At 36.0% G+C, this 20,892-nt stretch overlaps 2 protein-coding genes across 2 annotated transcripts; one reads left to right on the top strand and one right to left on the bottom strand.

Annotated features, from left to right (window-relative positions):
- Window positions 1-921: 921 nt before the first annotated feature.
- On the bottom strand, window positions 922-3,031 carry LOC104225656 (phospholipase A1-IIgamma-like). The gene is made up of 2 exons (XM_009777503.2): window positions 2,327-3,031; window positions 922-1,811 (listed from the first exon to the last, which is right to left on the bottom strand). The coding sequence occupies exons 1-2, from the start codon at window positions 2,912-2,914 to the stop codon at window positions 1,194-1,196; spliced, it is 1,206 nt and encodes a 401-aa protein (XP_009775805.1). The 5' UTR covers window positions 2,915-3,031; the 3' UTR covers window positions 922-1,193.
- Window positions 3,032-19,598: 16,567 nt separating this feature from the next.
- Window positions 19,599-20,396, top strand: LOC138884290 (uncharacterized). The gene has a single exon (XM_070165389.1). It carries the CDS (start codon window positions 19,599-19,601, stop codon window positions 20,394-20,396), a length of 798 nt encoding a protein of 265 aa, XP_070021490.1.
- The last annotated feature ends 496 nt before the right edge of the window (window positions 20,397-20,892 follow it).

The raw sequence follows: 20,892 nt of genomic DNA, 5'->3' as shown, positions 1-20,892 counted from the left end.
AAAATGCCTTCCAGCCCAAATTTATGAAATTCTTCTAAAGTACTAACTTTCACAATATACGCTGAAATGCTCACGGGTTACCCAAAACCAAATCCGGACATACGCCCAAGTCCGAAATCATCATACGAACATGCTGGAACTTTCAGATCCCAATTCCGAGGTCGTTTACTCAAAATTCTAATCCTAGTTCATTTCTTCAATTTTAAGCTTTCAAAATGAGAATTTCCATTTAGATTTGACTCCAAACTTCCTGAATTTTAATTCTGACCATACACACAAGTCAATATACATGAGATGAAGCCGCTCATGGCCTCAAACTGCTGAATGACGCGCCGAAGCTCAGAACGACCGGTCGGGTCGTTACAACTTGTAAGGACATCTAAGACAATATTGGAATATATTCACTTTACTTTTCTGCTTATCTCAAAATTCTCTATATTGATTTTGCAATCAATTATTTTCTTATTTATTCTTGTTATTTTCCTTTGATACCATTGAGAAAGTGAAGCAAAACTTGGTTATCAGAAGCTCATTTTTTTCTAAAATTAATCTTTGACCGAAAAATATATTTTTGGTTAAACAGAAAACATCATTTTTAGTTCTCTTATGCATAAAAAAAAATAGATCTCTTACGTGTAAAAGTAAATCTCTCGTATCTGTAAATAAAAATAAATAGGGTCGTACAACTAAAATCAAGTTGGTAAAGACTCACAAAATCATTTGACATATTTGATCGACTTTTGAAATGATAGTAATGATGTGATAAGGAGTCTGAAACTTTAGTAACTTCTTTCGCTGACATGCAAGTTGTACTATTTTCCCATTATTTGTGTCAATATTTAATTCTTTTAATCATATTGTGCATCAGTGCATTATTAAGATCCAATTTTTTTATTTCTCAAATAATTAATAGTAATATAATTGTAAAAATATGAACATACTTCATACAAATAAAACAAGCAGATTGACAATAAGCTTCATCGCTTAGAGGCCAGAAAGGACAAAACTTCCTTTCCGGCTTTTGGACAGACTCGGAGCTTCCTGGACACTCATTGCTAATCCTCCGCAGTTAGAGGAACCATAATACGTATATAGGAGTATATATCATAGCATATGATGTGCCGGCGGAAACCCTTTATTCAAACATTACATGAAAACAAATAGTAAATTAAAGCCACACTTATAAAATTATATTATATCTCTCTCACTAAATCATAGTCCTCGCGATCCAAGAGAAGCCAAGTTCCATCTTCTTGTTGAATCATTCCCTTGTGTTTCTCAGTCCACCAATTAGCAGGTATACAGTATTCATCTTTTAATGCCCCTGAAGATTTGTTAGCAAGTGCGAGATCACGATTCACCTCTAGTTTAAAACCTGTTAAAAGTCCTAAACCTTGAGTTCCTGCAACTCCATGCATATAACACTCCAAATTATGCCAAGTGAGCACATCTCCAGGAAGCTTCAAATAGGGGGATTTTGTGGTGTCAATTATTAGTTCCTCTCCTACATCTATATAGCCAAGGGGTGGGTATTTCGGAACAATATCCAATAAGTTATGAATTCTCAATATATGAAGGGTTTTCAGTTTGGAAAAGGCCATCTGAAAATTGAGATCCCCAACTTTAGGACTTGCGAATACAAAAGCTGTCACTGGGAACTCCTTGCCACTGCTTGTTTTGTTAATTCCATTGAAAGCTATGTCAACTGCGTTAAGGGTTGCAAGTGATGCACCTAGGCTATGGCCGGTTACTGTTATGCTCACCTCTTCATTCTTATATTCCTCAACCAGTCTTTTCACTTCTTCAAGAACCTGAAAGAAACAAGATTTAAATTTAACTCTTTAGTTTCACCGACTCAATATTTAAGATAGAAGGAAGCACGGAAAATGTTATTAGGCTTGACATTAATTAATAGGTTTCAATAATCAACTTCTATAGATAATAAAAGAATAACTCTTGATTTCAACATGGAGTATATTTTTACCTATCTATTCTTCTTTTAAAAAAAAATTATTTAGTTGTCAGTTGAGCGTAAGCTGAACAATAACAAAGAGACAGACTTTGTTTTTCTTTTTTATAAATAGCATCATCTAAAGTGTCAATGATAAAGAAATAGTTGAAACTTCTATGGTGATAGAGTAAAAAAAAAATCCTTACACTAACTTACAGAAAAGATAACTATACATAAGTACTCGTGCATAAGAAGTCATATTAGTAATTTGGAAAATAGGCAAGTAACATGTAAACATACCAGTTCCAGGGTTAATGAGAACAATCTACCAGTGGGTTAGACAAATACTTTTAAGTAAACAAAATCAAAATATACCTGATCTCGGACACTATACTGATTAAATTTTGAACGTGGATTTTCTGTTGTATAAATACTGTAGAAGCCATGATGCACCAATGGCTTAAACAATGGAACTAAACCCCCATTACCAAATACTTTTGGTCCTGGGATTAGTAAAAATTCAAGGTCATTAACCCACTCCAGTGTCTGAATTGTTCCTCGCCAAGCAATTACAATATCCCTCCTTCCCAGTGCAACTTTACCCTCATCAGTAGCCACAGCAATATATCCCATAAAATTTGATTCCTTATTCCATGCTTCTCTTGACAATGATTTTACAAGAAAAGCACTAGGAAGTGGAATGGATGAAGTTGCATAAAAAAATTTTGTTACACGATATTTCGATGGGTCAAGTCCAACCTTCGCAAAAAGGTTTTCCATGGAATATCTGCTAGCTCCTGCATATTTGGATGCTGTCTCCGAAATAAAGGTGTCATAAGTTACTTCAGCCTTTTCTCCATATTGAATAATATATTTACGAAGATCAAGATCCAAGGGGTTTAATAGCCCTTCCCAATTATTTTTGCCACTAAGTTGCTCCCATTTCTCAGCCATACTAGCCATTCCTTTTCTTCTTTTATGCTTTTTTACTCTCTGTTTTTTCTTGGTATGTGCTTATCATTTTGCCCATCAAGCCCGAACTTATATAGTGAAGCTAATTCATATCTCTATATGGTTTCACATCACATGCATGAAACGTGTTCTTAATTCTCCTTGTTAATAATTCACAATCTCAATGCCCAATAATTGAAATGACCAAGCAATAGTGAAGCTAATTCATTTCTCTCTAGGGTTTTTCTCTAGGGTACATGAAAAACATGTTTTTTTTGTTTTTTTTTTTTCTTGTTAACAAGGTCATTATCCCAGTGCCAGACAAATGAAATGATCACACAATAGTGCTAATTAAATTATAGTATATAATTAATTATCAACATATTTCTAACAACCACCTACTTCTGTCCCCTTCCATTTCCATCGGGGCTCGGGCTAGTCAGCTAATGGGAAGGGGAAAAAAATGAAAACCCCAAACGGGATAAACATATAGATATCACAAATCTGTTCATGCTTACTCACATTTTGATTACTACTTAATTTCAGCACCTGCAAAACCTAGTAACTAGGTGCTAATTAATATTATTTAAATTTCACGTTCAAAATCTGCGGTATTTGTGTGACAACTCAAAAGAGTTGGTTCATCATTAATAATGATAGTAATATTTTATTGTGATTTGTCATTATATTTCAATGAATAACTTGCTGGTTATAGATTGATAATGCTCAACCTAACCTTTGTCAATAAATTGGTTCTGTCTCACTCTTTCTGACTATTTATTTCTTACCCATCTTAATTTACGTTTAACACATTTGTTTTAATACAGAAACTAAAGTAAAAGATGGAGCTTTACAATGTTTAAATAAGTCAATTTTTGATAAGTTTGAATTTGTAGAAGAAAAAAAATTGAGTTCTAAAATACCTATATTTGATAAATAGAATAAGGAAAATCATGTATAGATCGGTGGAGTACTGCAGATAAAAAATTATTTAGGTAAGCAGACACGATTTCGGGAAACATATATATAGTAAGAAATATGGCAGTTAATTTGGACTCAGTGAGTACATTAGAAAAATATAAGTTTAACTTTATGTATCGATAGTGTAAACAATAGTCATTCAAAAGTTAATTACAACTAATATTCTATACGTAAAATAGATTGGTAATTTGGAAATAATTTAATTTTTTGCACTGATAGTTTATGCTTTTTTATTAGAAGGTTAAGCTCACCAGCAAGAGGTATTGACAATAGCAGTAACCTAGATATAATAACGTGATATAACCAGTAAATTACGATGATAGTGAATGTTTTACACTATCTGTATAACTTAGATCGATCCTGAGAATATGATAAACAACCGACTAAAGACGTAATATCTCAACAATCTAAAAGCTTAAGTCATTAGATATTTGTAATATATTTTTTATTGCTTAATTATATCATCAAACGTCCCAACTATGCGGGCATAATTTTTGTTGTAGGCTAAAATAATGGGTAACGGTGAGGCTCAAAACTAGGACATTCACCTACTATAATACATTAATATTGAAGTGGTACCGTCTCATCTGAAAATTTAAGCTGTCAGAGAAATCAAATTTTTATTTACTACCTAATAATGTCTTCTAACATATATAAATTAATTCGTACAGATGTGTTAGCTAATTCAAAACAAAGATGTTAGCAATAGTAGAAACTCTCATGACGGCTACCTAAACAATGTGCATCACGAGAAACGAAATAAGCATATCTATTGACTATTGTAAACGAAATAAAATACAGGAGTCGAGAAGTGAAATGTCCCCTCTATAGTCTACCAGTCAATTTTGTGCTACATTTTTTTCCTTATTATAAGATCAATGATCATTTAGGTAAACAACACCCCTTCAGTGAGGCTTCTCGAATAGAAGTGGTCTGAAATTTTTAACTTCCACTACGAATAGAAGCACAAAATGAAAGATCTTTTATACGTATCAGTGACCCATATTAATAAAATAAAGTAAGGAGAATGGCTGAAGATTATTCTTTCATATTTTTCCTATTCCAAGGATTTTCTCCTAAAAGGCTATGAAGTTTATCTTAATAATTTGTACAATGTAGGTTAACGAACAAATCGCAAAAAAAAAAAAAAAAAAAAAAAAGAGAGAAGGAATATAATCATTCATACAAGCAATAATTCAGAAGTGCTGTGTTAATGATAGATCTTGAATATTCTTGCCTTATGTTTTGATGATCTAACAAACTTACTGTTAAAAACCAGATAGTGAACCTGACCTACTTGGATTGCTGCAAACTTTAACGGATTCCAGCTAAAGGTGAACTGCTACAGCTTCAGGAGCTAGGAACCAACACAAGGACCTGATGCTCTTGTGGTTTCCTCATAGTAGTATAAAGTCATTTGGACACAGCTGGAAATGAAGTGACTGACGGCACTGTTTCTGCCGCACTGCACTACACTGTCAGCCCACTCATTCTCTAACCAAACAAAGTACTCACATCATTTCAAGTGATGTGATCAAGATGTACCCAATGAGCTTTATACAAAAATATCACTGGAAGGTTTCTGTTTCTTATTCAAGCCTCTTGCAAAGAACAGAGAAATCAATCCTCACAATCTTGAAGAACAAGGTTGAACGCTACTACGGACCAGTTCCTAAAAGATAGATCGTTGTTGTCCTAGTTGAGTTGTAATCTTGTTACTGTACCTACTGTATCTCCTAAACTGCTTATCTAGAAGCATTTTGATTAGGAATCCTCTTGTAAATCCGTAAACTCATTGAGTTTATGTTGTGACTAGATTTAGTCATAAGGAAACAAATCGTAGAATTACAAAGGGGCCTGTGGTGATAGCATCATAAGTTAGAAAAAGCCTTTGTAGCTAGGATAGTCACAAAGTGGCTTGTGGTAAAGGTACCACAAGTTAGTTGAGTAAATCTTTTGCAATAGGAATTATTGTAAAGTGGCTTGTAATAGGGAAGATTACAAGTTAGTGAAGTTAAAAGCCTACAGGTGTAGGTCGTGATTTTTTGATCCCCTTGTGTGAGATTTTTTCAGGTAAAAATCCTCTGCCTCATTTACTTACTACTTTATTAAGTACTCTCAGCGGAATCTTGTAGAGGACCAGGTACTCTACGATTTGGTAGACCCAAACAAACTAACAATTGGTATCAGAGCGGGTTCCTCCTATCTGGCTAACATCTAGGAAGGATCCTCATGGAAGCTCCACTAAATTTTGAAGAAGGTCAATCTATATACCGACCCCCAAGTTTGATGGAAATGCTATTAGTGATGGAAAGCTAGAATGCACGATTTCATTATGGCTGAGGATTGTGAGCTATGGGATATCATTTGCGATAGTCCTTTTGTTCCAGTCAAGGTACTAGATGAATTTCCATTTTCAATTGAAAAAACCAGCAAAGAATACACTGAAGCAGATAAGAAAGCGGTGGAGAAGAATTTTCGTGCCAAGAAAATTCCAGTATATGAATTGGGACCTAAAGAGTACGACAGAATCTCTACCTACGACACTGCAAAGGAAGTATGGGATGCTTTGCAAACAGCTCATGAGGGAACTACACAAGTAAAACAAGATAAACCTAATACTAGTGATAGTTCCATGATGGCAGTTGAAGGCGAGGAGATTGAATATGACTCAACGTTTGCTTTGATGGCTCAATCAGATGATGATAAAGACAATGGCAACGAAGAGGTAAACTTCAGGGATGTTCAAAGAAATCTGAAATCCTATTCTCCAAAAAAACTCATGTGTTTAGTTGATGTTTTAATTACTGCCTTTTTTAGTCTTGCGGAGAATAAGGATTCCTTGATCTTAGAACTAGAAGAATTTGAACATACTAGAGAAGACTTAGTGGTTGTAGTTACTGATCAAAAGAAAACCATTGAAATTCTTAGAAAAGAAAAGAGTGATCTGTTGGCAGAAATTGCAGACCAAAGGGAAACAATAGTAAAGCCATGGACTAAGTCAAAACCTGAAAGCTCTGGAAGAGGAAAGAAGATAGTTAGTGAGGAATACCTTAGGCTTGAAGATGAGGTGAAAGCTATGAGATGTAGGATGTCTGTTGAAATTGAGAAAAACGAGCTTCTCCAAGCCAATCTAGAAAAAGTAATGAATAATCTTGAAAGTTCCCTAAAGTGGACCTGGTCCTCAGAAGCTACCACTGCCTTGCTTACTAATGATAGTGAAGAAAGGCAGGGAGTAGGGTTCCAAAGGGAGAAAGCTCCTCACAAGCCTCACAGTAAGAGCGTCACTATATCTAATAACTAGCCTCGTACCCAATGTGGGAATACTGGGCGCTTCAAAGAAGGTGTCCAGGCCAAGAATCAATCAGTTCAGAAAGACAAAGTGGCTGCTAAAACTGTGACCACAAAAGAGGGACCAGGTTTCACTCATAAAAAACGCACATTACCTGCATGGACTAAGAGAGCTCTTATTCATCCTCTTGCTTACTACAAGCATCACAAGTTGGAAAAATCCTTTGTAACTAGGATAATCACAAAGTGGCTTGTGGTAAAGGTACCACAAGTTAGTTGAGTAAATCCTTTGCAATAGGAATTATTGTAAAGTGGCTTGTAATATGTAAGATTTCAAGTTAGTGAAGTTAAAAGAATACAGGTGTAGGTCGTGGATTTTTGATCCCCTTGTGTGGGATTTTTCCACGTAAAAATCCTCTGGCTCATTTACTTACTTCTTTATTAAGTACTCTCAGTAAAATCTTGTAGAGGACCAGGTACTCTACGATTTGGTGGACCCATACAAACTAACAGTTAATATTTATTATGTAGGGCAAGTCGTAGGCCATTGTAGTTTATTTCTTCCTTTGACTTACACACTCTATCTTAAGTCCGTTTCATTTGAATACTTCAACCATATTTCATATGTGCCATTTAAACACAAAAAACTGACATGGCAAGTCAAGTGTTTCTCACATTTTCCAGGCGCATGAAATTGTCCAAAAAAACAAACTCCTCATCTTTCTTTACGGAAAATGAATAGTTTTTGCCAGAAATACTTTTCGGCAAATTTTTCTTTTAATTTGTCATCATTCTATTTTGTCACGCCCCAAGCCTGGGAGGCGTGGCTGGCACCCGGTGTCGTGCTGGCCCAAGCTAACTACTCTGTAACTCATGATCGTTCGATCAAAACTAGAACATACATAGTTCGAGTTAGCTTGACTTATTCCTTTTGTAACTATCATGGGCCCACATGGACACAACTCATAATGTACAATTGTAAGTGAGAAAATATTGTATCATTGAACCATTTTTCTTAAAACATGAATACATATGGGTCGTTAAAGCCTCTGACATACTGTACAAAATGAAACTCTGCCTACAAAGCCTCTAAGATTATTTGACATCAAATGGGACAGGGTATCGGCCAACAAAAGGATGTCAGTATGAATAATGTACTGAGTATGTAAGGTAGAACTGAAACATAACAATAAGTCAACATTAATTAAAGACATATAAGAATCAACCTGAATCTCTGAAGTTCCACCGTAATGCATACTTATTATACTCATATATATGCAATGCTTCTCTTTGAAACAATTATCCATATCGTATGATGCATGACTACCCAACTGATAAGTGGTAACTGCCCAACTGGCCGTAGCTCGGTGGTAAATGCATGACTGCCCAATGGTAAATAGTGATACATAACTGCCTAATCGGTGGTAACTGCCCGGCCGACTGTAGTCCGGTGGTAAATGCATGACTGCCCGACCGGCCGTAACACGTTGGTAAATGAAGATGCATGTCTGCCCAACCGACCGTAGCATGGTAGTAAATGAATATGCATGACTTCCCAACCGGTCGTAGTACAGTGGTAAATGAATATGCATGACTGCCCAACCGCCCGTAGCACGGTGGTAAATAAATATGCATGACTGTCCAACCGGCCGTAGCACGGTGGTATATGCATGAACATGCATGTATCACTATATTGTGAACATTAACATCTTTATCATATGCCTCAATAGGGCTAGAAATATACTTAGGCATGATTTGAATTACACTTTATAGGAATGAATAACTTAGACATCCTTAACTATTAAGAGTAGAACCACTTATAGAATAATATTGCGTTTACGTATCGTTACTTGGATCATGCCAAAAGAAGGAAGGATTAGCCTTAACATACCTGAGCTAATTCTCTTGAAAATCCATATAACACCCATCAATTACGAAAAATACACGTGACAATAAGATTAGAGTAGGGAAAATCTGTATGATATTCTTGAGAAAGATTGTATTGTATTCCCTTAAAATCGAAATCTCACGTTGCGATAACATTAGGTAGACTTCGTATGAAATCTTTGAATCAATTTTGTTGCTATTGCAACATTAGCTTTGCTGAAGCTTTAAGAATGAGAATTCCATCCTAATATGCATTTCTCCTTAATGAATTGGGGGGGGGGGGGGGATTGTATCATAGTTAAGAGATACCAACTTTAGCAAGGTTTGATTACTTAGTTTGTTCTTTAAATGCCACTTTATCAAAGTGATTTAATAGTCACTTTAATGGATCACATGTTACTGCCACGTGATGTTCTTATCCAAAATATTTTACACAATTACTAATTTATTCACATAAGTAAGAATTATTTCAAATTACTTAAAATGCTACTCACTTTTAACACACTTTATACATCTTACTATTATATACTTTACTATCATGGTCATGTAGTACCATATAAAATCAATACATACACTATTATTTTATTAAACATTCATGTAAAAATACAAATATTTTCTCAACTTTTAATTTTCCTAATCTCATATAAAGAGTAAATATTCCCGTACGCTTAACTCTTAAAATGATAAAGAGATAACCTTCTTTTCTTGTGAGAAAATAATTTCTATCTTTACAATAAAGGAAATTTCATAAACTTTCTCGTATTATGTGTATAATTTAAAGCATGTTCGAAAATAGTAATACTAATATCTATATAAAATAATATTTTTCAAACTTTTTACAAAAATGTTCCACTCAAAATACCATATCCAATGTATATAACGGTATCAAGGTTGTTAAACTTACGGGATCTTATTAACAAAGTCACAAATCCTCTATAATCTCATGAATGGTCTTAATTCCTTCATGCTCATGTGGATTACTACGACTCATCCTAATATTAAAGTACGAGATGTAACATATCTCCATCGATATAATCACCTTCTCTTATTCACCCCCTTCTCCTATTCCTCCTGACCTATTATAGTCCGACGAATATGGCGGAGAATTTTCCGGCGAGCTAAGAGGAGAAAAAATGAAAATGGCAAAAGAAATATGCAACTTATAAAGGTTACTCATGGTTACAAATGTTTTTCGCCTTTAGAAGAAATTTTCAAGATTTGCAACTCACTAAGGTTATAACAATCTAAAAGTTTGTTTTGGCCGAAAAAGTTCCTTTCGGATCTGAAAAATTTGCAATGTCATTCTAGATTTGAAAGTTTTTTCTCAGATCTAAAAATATTTTTTGCTTTCTCACATCAAATCTGGAGAAGAAAGCGAAAGAGCTGGAGAGTTTTACGAAAACAAAGTGGTGGGGGGGGGGGGGGGAAGATAACGAAATGAGGGGGATCATCGCAGAAGATGACGAGGGGGGCAGTTCTATTTTTATTTTATTTTAAGTTAGATCCATGTGTTCTTGTCTTATTCGTCACTTTGACGTGTGAATTACACGCATCTTTTGTGTTTGATTGCCTATTTATTTTGTGTCTAAATGGCACATATAAGATATGGTTGAAGTGTTCAAATGGAGCAGACTTAAGATAGAGTGTATAAGTGAGGATAATTTTAAAGGGTTGCCGATGTATTTGGCCTTAGTTTTACTATCAGTTTGGTCAAGCTTCTAAAATCAACATATTTTTGAGAAATATTTTTTTACAAGTGTTTTTTTCGAATTACTTTTGGTGAGAAGTAGTTTGTGTTTGATTAATTAATTTGAAAAGCATTATAAGCAGCAATAAGTGTTTGACTAAGCTTTTAAAAGTGCTTCTAAGTGTATTTTTCTCAAAAGTGTTTTTCAAAAAAGTATTTTTGATGAGAAGTTACTTTTTTGTATTTCTTCAAAATTATTTCTGCTTCTACTCAAAAGCAATTTTTGTCTCCTAAAAGCTTGGCCAAACACTTAAATTCTTCGAAAAAAGTATTTTTTTGATTTGGAGAAGCTTGGCCAAACAAGATATAGGTTAATAAAGAATAAATTGTAATATATTCCTTTGATGGAAAAAATAAGAATACGAAATATATCAACTTTTCGCTTCTTCGTATTAGAAGATACGACACAAAATAGTAAAAATAGCATGGTATAGCCAGTTTTCGGACTGGTCATTCAAAAATAGCCAACGTTTATGAAGTCAATGAAAAATAGCCACTATTTTACTGCAACAGAGACCGGTCCAGCATAATATACTGGAGTTCGGTGCACCTGTGTATGAACTCTAGCATAATATACTGGAGTTCCAGCAAGTATAATTGTCCATTATAATACACTGAAGACTGGAGCACCGGTGCTCCAAACTCCAGCATATTATACTAGACAATTATACTTGCTGGAACTCGAGTATATTATGTTGGAGTTCTAGTGTACTTATGCTGGAACTCCATCATATTATGCTGAAGTTCCAGCATACTTATCCTGGCATATACTGGCATATTTTTCGGGTTTTGAACAGTGTTTTTGCTCAGATTTATCTTTACATGAAAAGTGACTAAATTTCGATTACTTTTGAAACTGGACTATTTTTGAACGACCAGTTGTAAATCTGGCTATTTTTGAATTTCTCCCCACAAAATATGGTTTTGTTTTTTTTTTGAGAAAAGAAATATGTGTTTTGGTAAAAGTTATGGATGCTGTCATGCTGATATGCATTATAAAAGAAGTATAACAAAATAAATTTTTGATTACAGCCTTTCGTCTTAATGAGTACAACATTTTAAAAGAATTACATAAAGTATGAATTAAATTTTAGAAATAATGATTACTGATTTTATTAATTTAATTACTCAATAAAGTAAGATACTCTGCCCTAAAGAAGTCTGATATTTTCTTATACATATGCGATATTTTCCTATTTTCAATTTATACATGAGTGTAATTTTTATTTTAGAACTCCTATACGACATATATAGCTAGAATATTTGTATATGTTTTCTAATTTATAATCATATAAGTAGACCTACGATAGTATTCCTTTATCTTTTAATGATTATATACATCGTCAATTGATTTATATGTACAAGGTAACTTGCATAAAAGTTGAGATATTTATCTTAGTGATTAATTTTATGTGTTTATTCTACGTTTATGTTAAAAAAATAGTATAAAATCTGAATAGATTTTAAAGTTTTAATATTAGAATTTGTACATTTTTCAAATAAGGAATGGTTTGGTAACAAAACTCGGTAGATTTTAAATACATAAATTAGGACAATAATTAAATGACTATTTTGTATAGTGTGAATTCTGTTTTTAAAGGGTAAAAAAGGCAAACGATATTTCGCTAAGGGCCTTCGTGCTTTTAATATACTAGTGAAGAGCCTCCAGTGCCTGCTACAGACATGCCGGACAATGAAAAGTTCATGGTTGTTGAGGCGTGGAAGCAGACAGATTTTCTTTGCAAAGGCTATATCTTAAGTGCTTTAGAGGATGACTTGTACAATGTGTACAGAGCAATGAATACTTCGAACGAATTATGGGACGCACTTGAGAAGAAGTACAAGACAGAAGATGCATGCTTGAAGAAGTTCGTGGTTGCCAAGTTTCTAGACTATAAAATGATAGACAGCAAAACTGTGGGAACCCAAGTTCAGGAGCTTCAACTTCTTTTTCACGACCTTATTGCTGAAAGTATGTTCGTGAATGACGCATTTCAAGTGGCTGCTATGATTGAAAAATTGCCTCCTTCGTGGAGAGATTTCAAGAACTATCTTAAGGGTATGATTTAAAATTACCGCATAATATATATATATATATATATGTGTGTGTGTGTGTGTGTGTGTGTGTATGTGTGTGTGTAAGTGTGTGTGCGCGCGCGTGTGTGTTGAAATTACCGCATAACACACACACACACATATGTATATATGTGTGTGTGTATACATATGTATATACACACACATATGTATATATGTATGTGTATATACATATATACACATATGTACATATATATATATGTGTGTGTGTGCGCGTGCGCGTGTGTTGAAAGTAGTAATCCAAAGAGAAAGATAGACAAAAAGGTAAAGTTACCGAGTAGGAACCGATTGGAATGAAGCCCAACGTTCATAGTCGAAGCCAAATTGTAGATGATATACTGGAAAAACTAATAAATAAGTAAATGGATGAGTGGAAAAGCTGATATTCATAAATTTGTAATTATTGTTAGAAGATGAAAGAGTTAACTATTCAATGCACATTTTAAGGATTGATATTAATCGTATAGATAATGGAAGATGAGAGTTATTCTAAATTTAATAGATTACAATAAATGACATTAACTTTAGAAATATATTCGTCAATTTTTCAAATAAAAACCGTCTGTTCACATTTTACATTTAATATATGTACTATACAATTTATTATATATTGAAATGTAAATTTACATTTTAGTAAATTCGATTGACATTTTCATATTTCACTTTAATTAGACTTAGTAGTCCTAATTAACTAATTAGATATTTAATTAAATTTTAATTTAATATAGGGTAAAATGGTAATCCAACTTTGAAGGTAGAAGCTTCCCACTTTTAATATACTATGATATGATATGATATGATTTCCAATATGCGACTATTGTTAGAACAATAGTGCCTCTAATAATGAGAGTAATCTTTGTATGTAACATGTATTAGGCAACTTAATTCCTAGAAGTTTTAGGAAAGGGCATAATCATGCAATTTGCTCAGCTTATATTTTGTATAGGACTCTTCGTCCATAAGAATTTTATTTACTAAATTAAATAACATAGGTAGAAGAATGAGTAGGTTTCATGAAGTTATTTGTAAAATAAAAGAGTCCTTATATTGTAGTAAATAACTATGATACCCAAGCGGACGAAGAGCAACAGAAACAATATAACTCACAAGTAGTTCACCTACTACTTGATAGCTCGATATAGTCTTTAATTGCTTCGTTCAAAACCAATAAAATCAAATTGAACTAATTTATAGAGAAAGCAGACAATTTGAACCATATTTGTGGAGAAAGCAGACAATTTGAACCATATTTGTGGAGAAAGCAGACAATTGCTTCCTTCAAACTATCGAGTTTTTTTTAGCTATTCTATATTTAAAATCTTTCCTTATTTTTAAACTCAAATCTTTTTTTTTTTTACGTATTTAATTAACTCATCTTTTTTGTAGTGTTTCCATTCTAAAACTCTTACCCTTATTTCTAGGGTTTTCATATCTTTTCAAAATTGAATTGATTTGATTTCGAATTTCCTAAATACTAGGGAGATAATAAAACAGCTAATTCTAAATACTGGAAAAATAATTTAAATGACTACTTTGTTTAGTGCGAAACCTATTTTTAAAGAGTAAAAAAGACAAACGACATTTCGCTAAGGGTCTTCGTGCTTTTAATATAATATATAGATATTTGTTCTACCATAAGAAAAAACAAAATAAACTTAACAGTGGCAATGTTTGATAAAATTTCTTTCCTCTTTTTCTTTCCCTGTAAACTTCCCAATCAATCCAAAGGATACCGATTCTCTCTTTCTTTCCTCTTACATCCTTCTTTAACTCCCATTCTTTATACAATTTCCAAAAATAAAAAATTTGTTAAATGAGGACCATGGGCTAAATACCACGTCCTTTATATTATGATCAAAACAATGAGGTATTATACAAAAGTTAATAAAATATATCTTCACTGATGACAATTATACGGTAGAATTCGGGGTTACCCGATTTCACTATGTGGTCGGGGTAGGAACATCATTTCGAAGAGCTGGGACGTCGAGTCCGGTTCGGGGTAGACAACGATTGCAACTAGAAAGAGGCAGACCTCGAGTGGCATCGGCATAGTCTAATAACGGAAAAAGCGAGATATCCGCAATTGGTCGAAGATCGTGGCGTGAATCTCGAAACGGATCAATCTATTGCGGTTAATTAGATGTTAATATGATTTCCTATTATAATTAGAAGTGTACCTTATTTATGATTCCCCTATTATATAAAGGGGGATCTCATTCATTTGTAATCATCATTATTCACTTTGAAGAATATATACACTCATTACTTTCTTACTATTTCGCTTTGTTGTTCATCGAAGTTGCTTTATTATTTGCTATTCCTATCATCATACCTCAAGACTATCATAGGTCGAGATCGAGATTTGGCTTGCATGCTGGTTTGATTTATTTTATTCTCTAATTTATCTATTTAATCCCTTGTTTATCAATTGGTATTGGATTGAATCACATACCCTTAAAACCACAATATAAGTTTAATAGTTACTCAAATTTTAGGGTAAACAGTTTGGCGCCCACCATGGGGCTAAGGATAATAGTGATTGTTCAGTGTTGATTCTGATAAAACACATTATTTTACACTTGTTCTTGTCAAGTATTTTTGCTTTCAGGATAAAACATGTCAAACTCACAAAACACACATGCACATGGTGGCAATGGTCTCGGGTTTCACGCGAAAAACGATAATGTAATTGCTCCAGGAGCCGGGGTACGACCAGTTAACCTCGGGGGAGTACCAGTTGTCGATCCAGTCTATGTTAGTTCACACATTGCTTTAAATGCAAACTTAGGCGCGGACCCCGAAAGGAATGTGTGCAGAGAAGGCCGATCTGGTAGCCAAGGCACACAAGGTGTAAGAGACGGGAGAGTTAGTCTCCAGGTGATATTTGAGATGCTACAGGCTCAGCAATCCACTATTACTCAACTCCAAAATCAACATAGGACTCCGAGTGGGGTCGAGCCGGAAATTACTCGCCGTACTGAGCCAATGCCGGAGAGGTCAAATGGTAACGAATCAGGGACCGATCCTGCAGTAATGAAAATGTTCGAGGAGCTCACCAAGAGAATTGGATCAGGAAAGAAGAAAATCGAAGCTAATGACAAAAAATTGGAGACATACAACTCTCGAGTTGATCAGATACCGAGGGCACCACCAATCTTGAAAGGGGTGGATTCGAAGAAATTTGTACGAAAGTTGTTTCCTCAAAGTGCGGCTCCGAAGCCTATTCTAAAGAAGTTTCATATGCCATACATACCCAAATATAATGGCACCACCGATCCCAACGAACATGTTATATCATATACATGCACCATCAAGGGTAACAATTCAGAAGATGATGAGATCGAATCTGTGCTGTTGAAAAAGTTCGGAGAGATCCTTTCAAAGGGAGTAATGATTTGGTATCACAACCTGCCGCCAAATTCCATCGACTCATTTTCCATGTAAGCAGATTCTATTGTAAAAGCACACTCCGGGGCCATAAAAGTCGCGTCAAGAAAATCGGACCTTTTCAAAGTAAGACAAAGGGATAACGAAATGCTGAGGGAGTTTGTATCCCGATTTAAATGGAACGCATGGAGTTGCCACTGGTCACAGATGATTGGGCTGTTCAAGCTTTCACCTAAGGGTTGAACGAGTGGAGTTCGATAGCATCACGTCAGTTGAAACAAAATTTGATAGAGTATCCAGCTGTAACTTGGGCGGATGTACACAATCGATATCAATCAAAGATCAGGGTCGAGGACGACCAATTAGGAGCTCCTTCCGGGTTAGAACATCCAAACAGGTCAACAGTTAAAACCTAGAGGGACGTCGATAGGGAGCCAAGGTCGAACAGGGAACGATATCAACCATATACCGCAGATCGAAGGAACAATGGTTCAGGACGCAATTCCGCCCAGAATGATCGAAGAAGTGATCGAGGATAGAATTCTCGGGGACTTATGAGAAAAAGTGGTTTTGATAAGTATGGTGATCCCATAGAGTCATCTCGGTTATCAGAATACAACTTTAGCGTCGACGCACCGGGCATTGTATCGGCAATCGAAAGGATCAAAGATACTAGGTGGCTCAAACCCATTCAGACCGATCCTTCCCAAAGAAATCCAAATTTGATGTGCAAGTATCATGGCATGCATGGTCACAAGATCGAGGATTGCAGGCAATTAAGGGAGGAGGTAGCTCGTCTATTCAACGAAGGCCACATTCGAGAGTTCCTTAGCGATCGAGCCAAGAATTATTTCAAAGAAAGAGACGCCAATAAGAAAAATGAATAGGAGGAACCTCAACATGTCATTCATATGATCGTCGGCGGGGTCAATATTCCACAAGTGCCCGTATTCAAATGCACTAAGGTATAAATTACTAGGGAGAAACGGACCCGGGATAATGTGCCCAAGGGCTTCTTATCATTCGACGAAGAAGCAGAAGGCATTTCTCAGCCCTACAATGACGCCCTGGTAATTTCTATCTTATTAAATAAAGTTCAAGTTAAGCATGTTTTAGTGGATCCAGGTAGCTCGGCAAATATCATTCGATCAAGGGTCGTGGAGCAGCTCGGCCTGCAAAATCAAATCGTGCCCGCAGCTCATTTCTTAAAGAGCTTCAATATCGCCAGTGAAACAACTAAAGGGGAGATTACTTTACCGGTGAACGTGGCTGGAACCATTCAAGATATCAAGTTCCACGTGATCGAGGGTGACATGAATTACAATGCCCTACTCTGAAGGCCTTGGATCCACAATATGAGGGCAGTCCCTTTGACTCTCTACCAAATGATGAAATTTCCGACGTCGGATGGTGTAAAAATAGTATACGGGGAGAAGTATGCTGCAAAGGAAATATTTGCGATCGACTATGTAACACCGGTATTGACATTATCAACCTCGGAAAGGTCGAACATCAAAGGTAAACAGGAAGTCAAATAGCAATCACAGCCACAAGCCTCCGAATCGGGAAGCAGGAGATGGAAGAAGAAGAGGAGGATTTCTTAACCCCTCGAACCTTTATTGTTCTCGAAGATTCCAATGCCAACAAATCAACGATCAAAGATCTGGAACAGGTTATATTGATAGAGCACCTGCCCGAGCGAAAGGTATACCTGGGAACAGGATTAACTCCCAAACTCAGGAAAAAGTTTAATCAATTTCTTATTGATAACATGAATTGATTTGCTTGATCCTATTTAGACATGACAGGGATCCCACCAGAGGTAACAACACATCGGCTAAGCCTGGACCCTAGGTTAAAACCATTAAAGCAAAAGAGAAGACCCTAGTCCGAGATAAAGCACGCATTCATAAAGGATGAGGTAACTAAACTTCTCAAAATAGGGTCCATTCGGGAGGTGAAGTATCCGGAATGGTTAGCCAATGTAGTCGTAGTCCCTAAAAAGGGAACAAACTTAGAATGTGTGTATAATATAAAGATTTAAACAAGGCATGCTCCAAAGATTTTTTTCCATTACTAACATCGATCGCATGATTGGCGCCACGACTGTCCATGAGATCCTTACCTTTCTCGATGCATGTTTCGGGTACAATTAAATTCAAATGAACCCGGACGGCCAGGAAAAGACTTCATTTATTACCAAGTATGGAACATATTGTTATAATGTAATGCCCTTCGGGCTAAAAAATGTGGGAGCTACTTACCAACGCCTAAGTAAGATGTTCGAAGAACAAATAAGTCAATGGAAATTTATATTGATGACATACTAGTTAAGTCTCTGTGCGTAGAGGACCATTTGGCTCATTTGCAGGAAACGTTTGAGATTTTGAGGAAATATAACATGAAACTCAACCCCAAGAAATGTGCTTTCGGGGTCGGTTCGGGAAAATTCCTGGGCTTCATGGTGTCAAATTGGGGGATCGAGATCAACCCTGATAAAATCAAGGCCATTGAAGACATCACCATTGTGGACAGTGTAAAAGTCGTGCAGAGGCTGATTGGACAAATAGCTGCTTTAGGCCGATTCATCTCAATGTTGTCGGATTGAAGCCATAAATTTTTCTCTCTACTAAAAAAGAAGAACGATTTCTCCTGGACCCCGGAGTGCCATCAGGCATTAGAGGAATTAAAGCGATACCTGTCGAGCCCTCCACTACTTCACACTCCAAAGGCATATGAGAAACTTTAATTGTACTTGGCTATGTCGAAAATCGCGGTAAGTGGTGTCCTAGTTCGAGAAGAACAATGTACACAATTTCTCGTTTATTATGTGAGTCGGACCTTACGAGAAGGAGAAACTAGATATCCACACTTATAGAAATTGGCACTTGCACTGATAAACGCTACTAGAAAGTTAAAGTCATATTTTCAATGTCACCTCATATGTGTGTTAACCACTTACCTACTTCGTAATATTTTGCATAAGCCCGAACTGTCGGGCCGATTGGCAAAATGGGACGTCAAACTCAGTGGGTATGATATCGAGTATCAACCCCGAACATCCATCAACTCTCAATTTTTAGCGGACTTCGTGGACGATTTCACGCCAACCCTCATACCCGAAGTTGAAAAGGAACTCTTGTTAAAATCGGGCACATCATCGGAGGTATGGACCCTTTTCACAGACGGCACTTCTAATGTGAAGTGTCCGGGATATGCATCGTTTTGAAGCTGCCCATAGGTAGAACTATTAGGCAGTCTATCAAAACTTATAGATTGACTCACAATGAGGCCGAGTACGTGGACATGATTGCAGGTCTCGAGATAGCTAAAAGCTTGGGAGTAGAAGTCATTGAAGCCAAGTATGATTCTTTATTAATGGTGAACCAAGTAAACAAAAGCTTCAAAGTTCAAGAGGATAGAATGCAAAGGTATTTGGACAAGATGCATGTAACTTTGCACCGTTTCAAGGAGTGGACTTTAGACCATGTACCTCGAGAACAAAACAGTGAGGCCGATGTACTTGCAAATTTAGGATCGTCGGTCGAGGAAGACGAGATCAGCCCGGGGACTATCGTCCAACTCTCGAGATCCGTGGTCGAAGAAGGTAACGCTAAGATAAAATCCACAAGCTTAACTTGGGATTGGAGGAATAAATACATTGAGTACTTAAAAAATGGAAAGCTCAAATCGGATCCTAAAGAATCGAGGGCCCTACGAACCAAAGATGCCCGATTCACATTGACTAAAAATGGAACATTATACAGGAGAACATTTGATAGACCATTGGCAGTATGTTTAGGACTAGGGGACACCGATTATATTTTACGAGAGGTCCTTGAAGGCACTTGTCGGAGCCACTCCGTCGCCGAATCGTTGATTTACAAAATCATTAGAGTAGGATACTACTGGGATAGCATAGAAAAAGACACTAAGGAGTTTGTTCGAAAATATGATAAATGTCAAAAGTTTGCATTGATGATCCATCAGTCCAGAGAACAACTTCATTCAGTCCTATCTCCATGGCCATTCATGAAATGGGGTATGGATATCATCGGCCCCTGCCAATGTCTCCAGGTAAAGCTAAATTCATTTTGTTTATGACTGACTGCTTCTCTAAATGGGTGGATGCACCGGCCTTCGAAAAAGTCAGAGAAAAAGAAGTTATAGACTTCATCTGGGATCACATTGTGTGCCGATTCGGGATACCTGCCGAAATCGTATGCGACAACGGAAAGCAATTTATCGGCAGCAAGGTAACGAGGTTTCTCGAAGAACATAAAATAAAAAGGATCTTATCGATGCCTTATCATCCAAGTGGAAACGGACAGGCCGAGTCAACGAACAAAACTATTATTTAGAATCTAAAGGAAAGATTGAACAACGCCAAGGGGAAATGGAGAGAGTTCTACCCGAGGTTCTTTATGCATATCGAACAACATCGAAATCCAATACAGGGGCAACCCCGTCCTCCTTAGTATATGGCTTCGAGGCCTTGATTCCGGTTGAAGTCGGAGAACCTAGCGCCACATTTCGACATACGACGGAAGAATCAAATCATGAGGCTATGAATACTAGCCTCGAACTATTAGATGAAAAA

The sequence above is a fragment of the Nicotiana sylvestris genome, chromosome 2 (assembly GCF_000393655.2).
Source record: "Nicotiana sylvestris chromosome 2, ASM39365v2, whole genome shotgun sequence".
NCBI lineage: Eukaryota > Viridiplantae > Streptophyta > Magnoliopsida > Solanales > Solanaceae > Nicotiana > Nicotiana sylvestris.
Note: the sequence above shows the minus strand (reverse complement) of the source record. Positions and strands in the feature narration are given on the sequence as shown.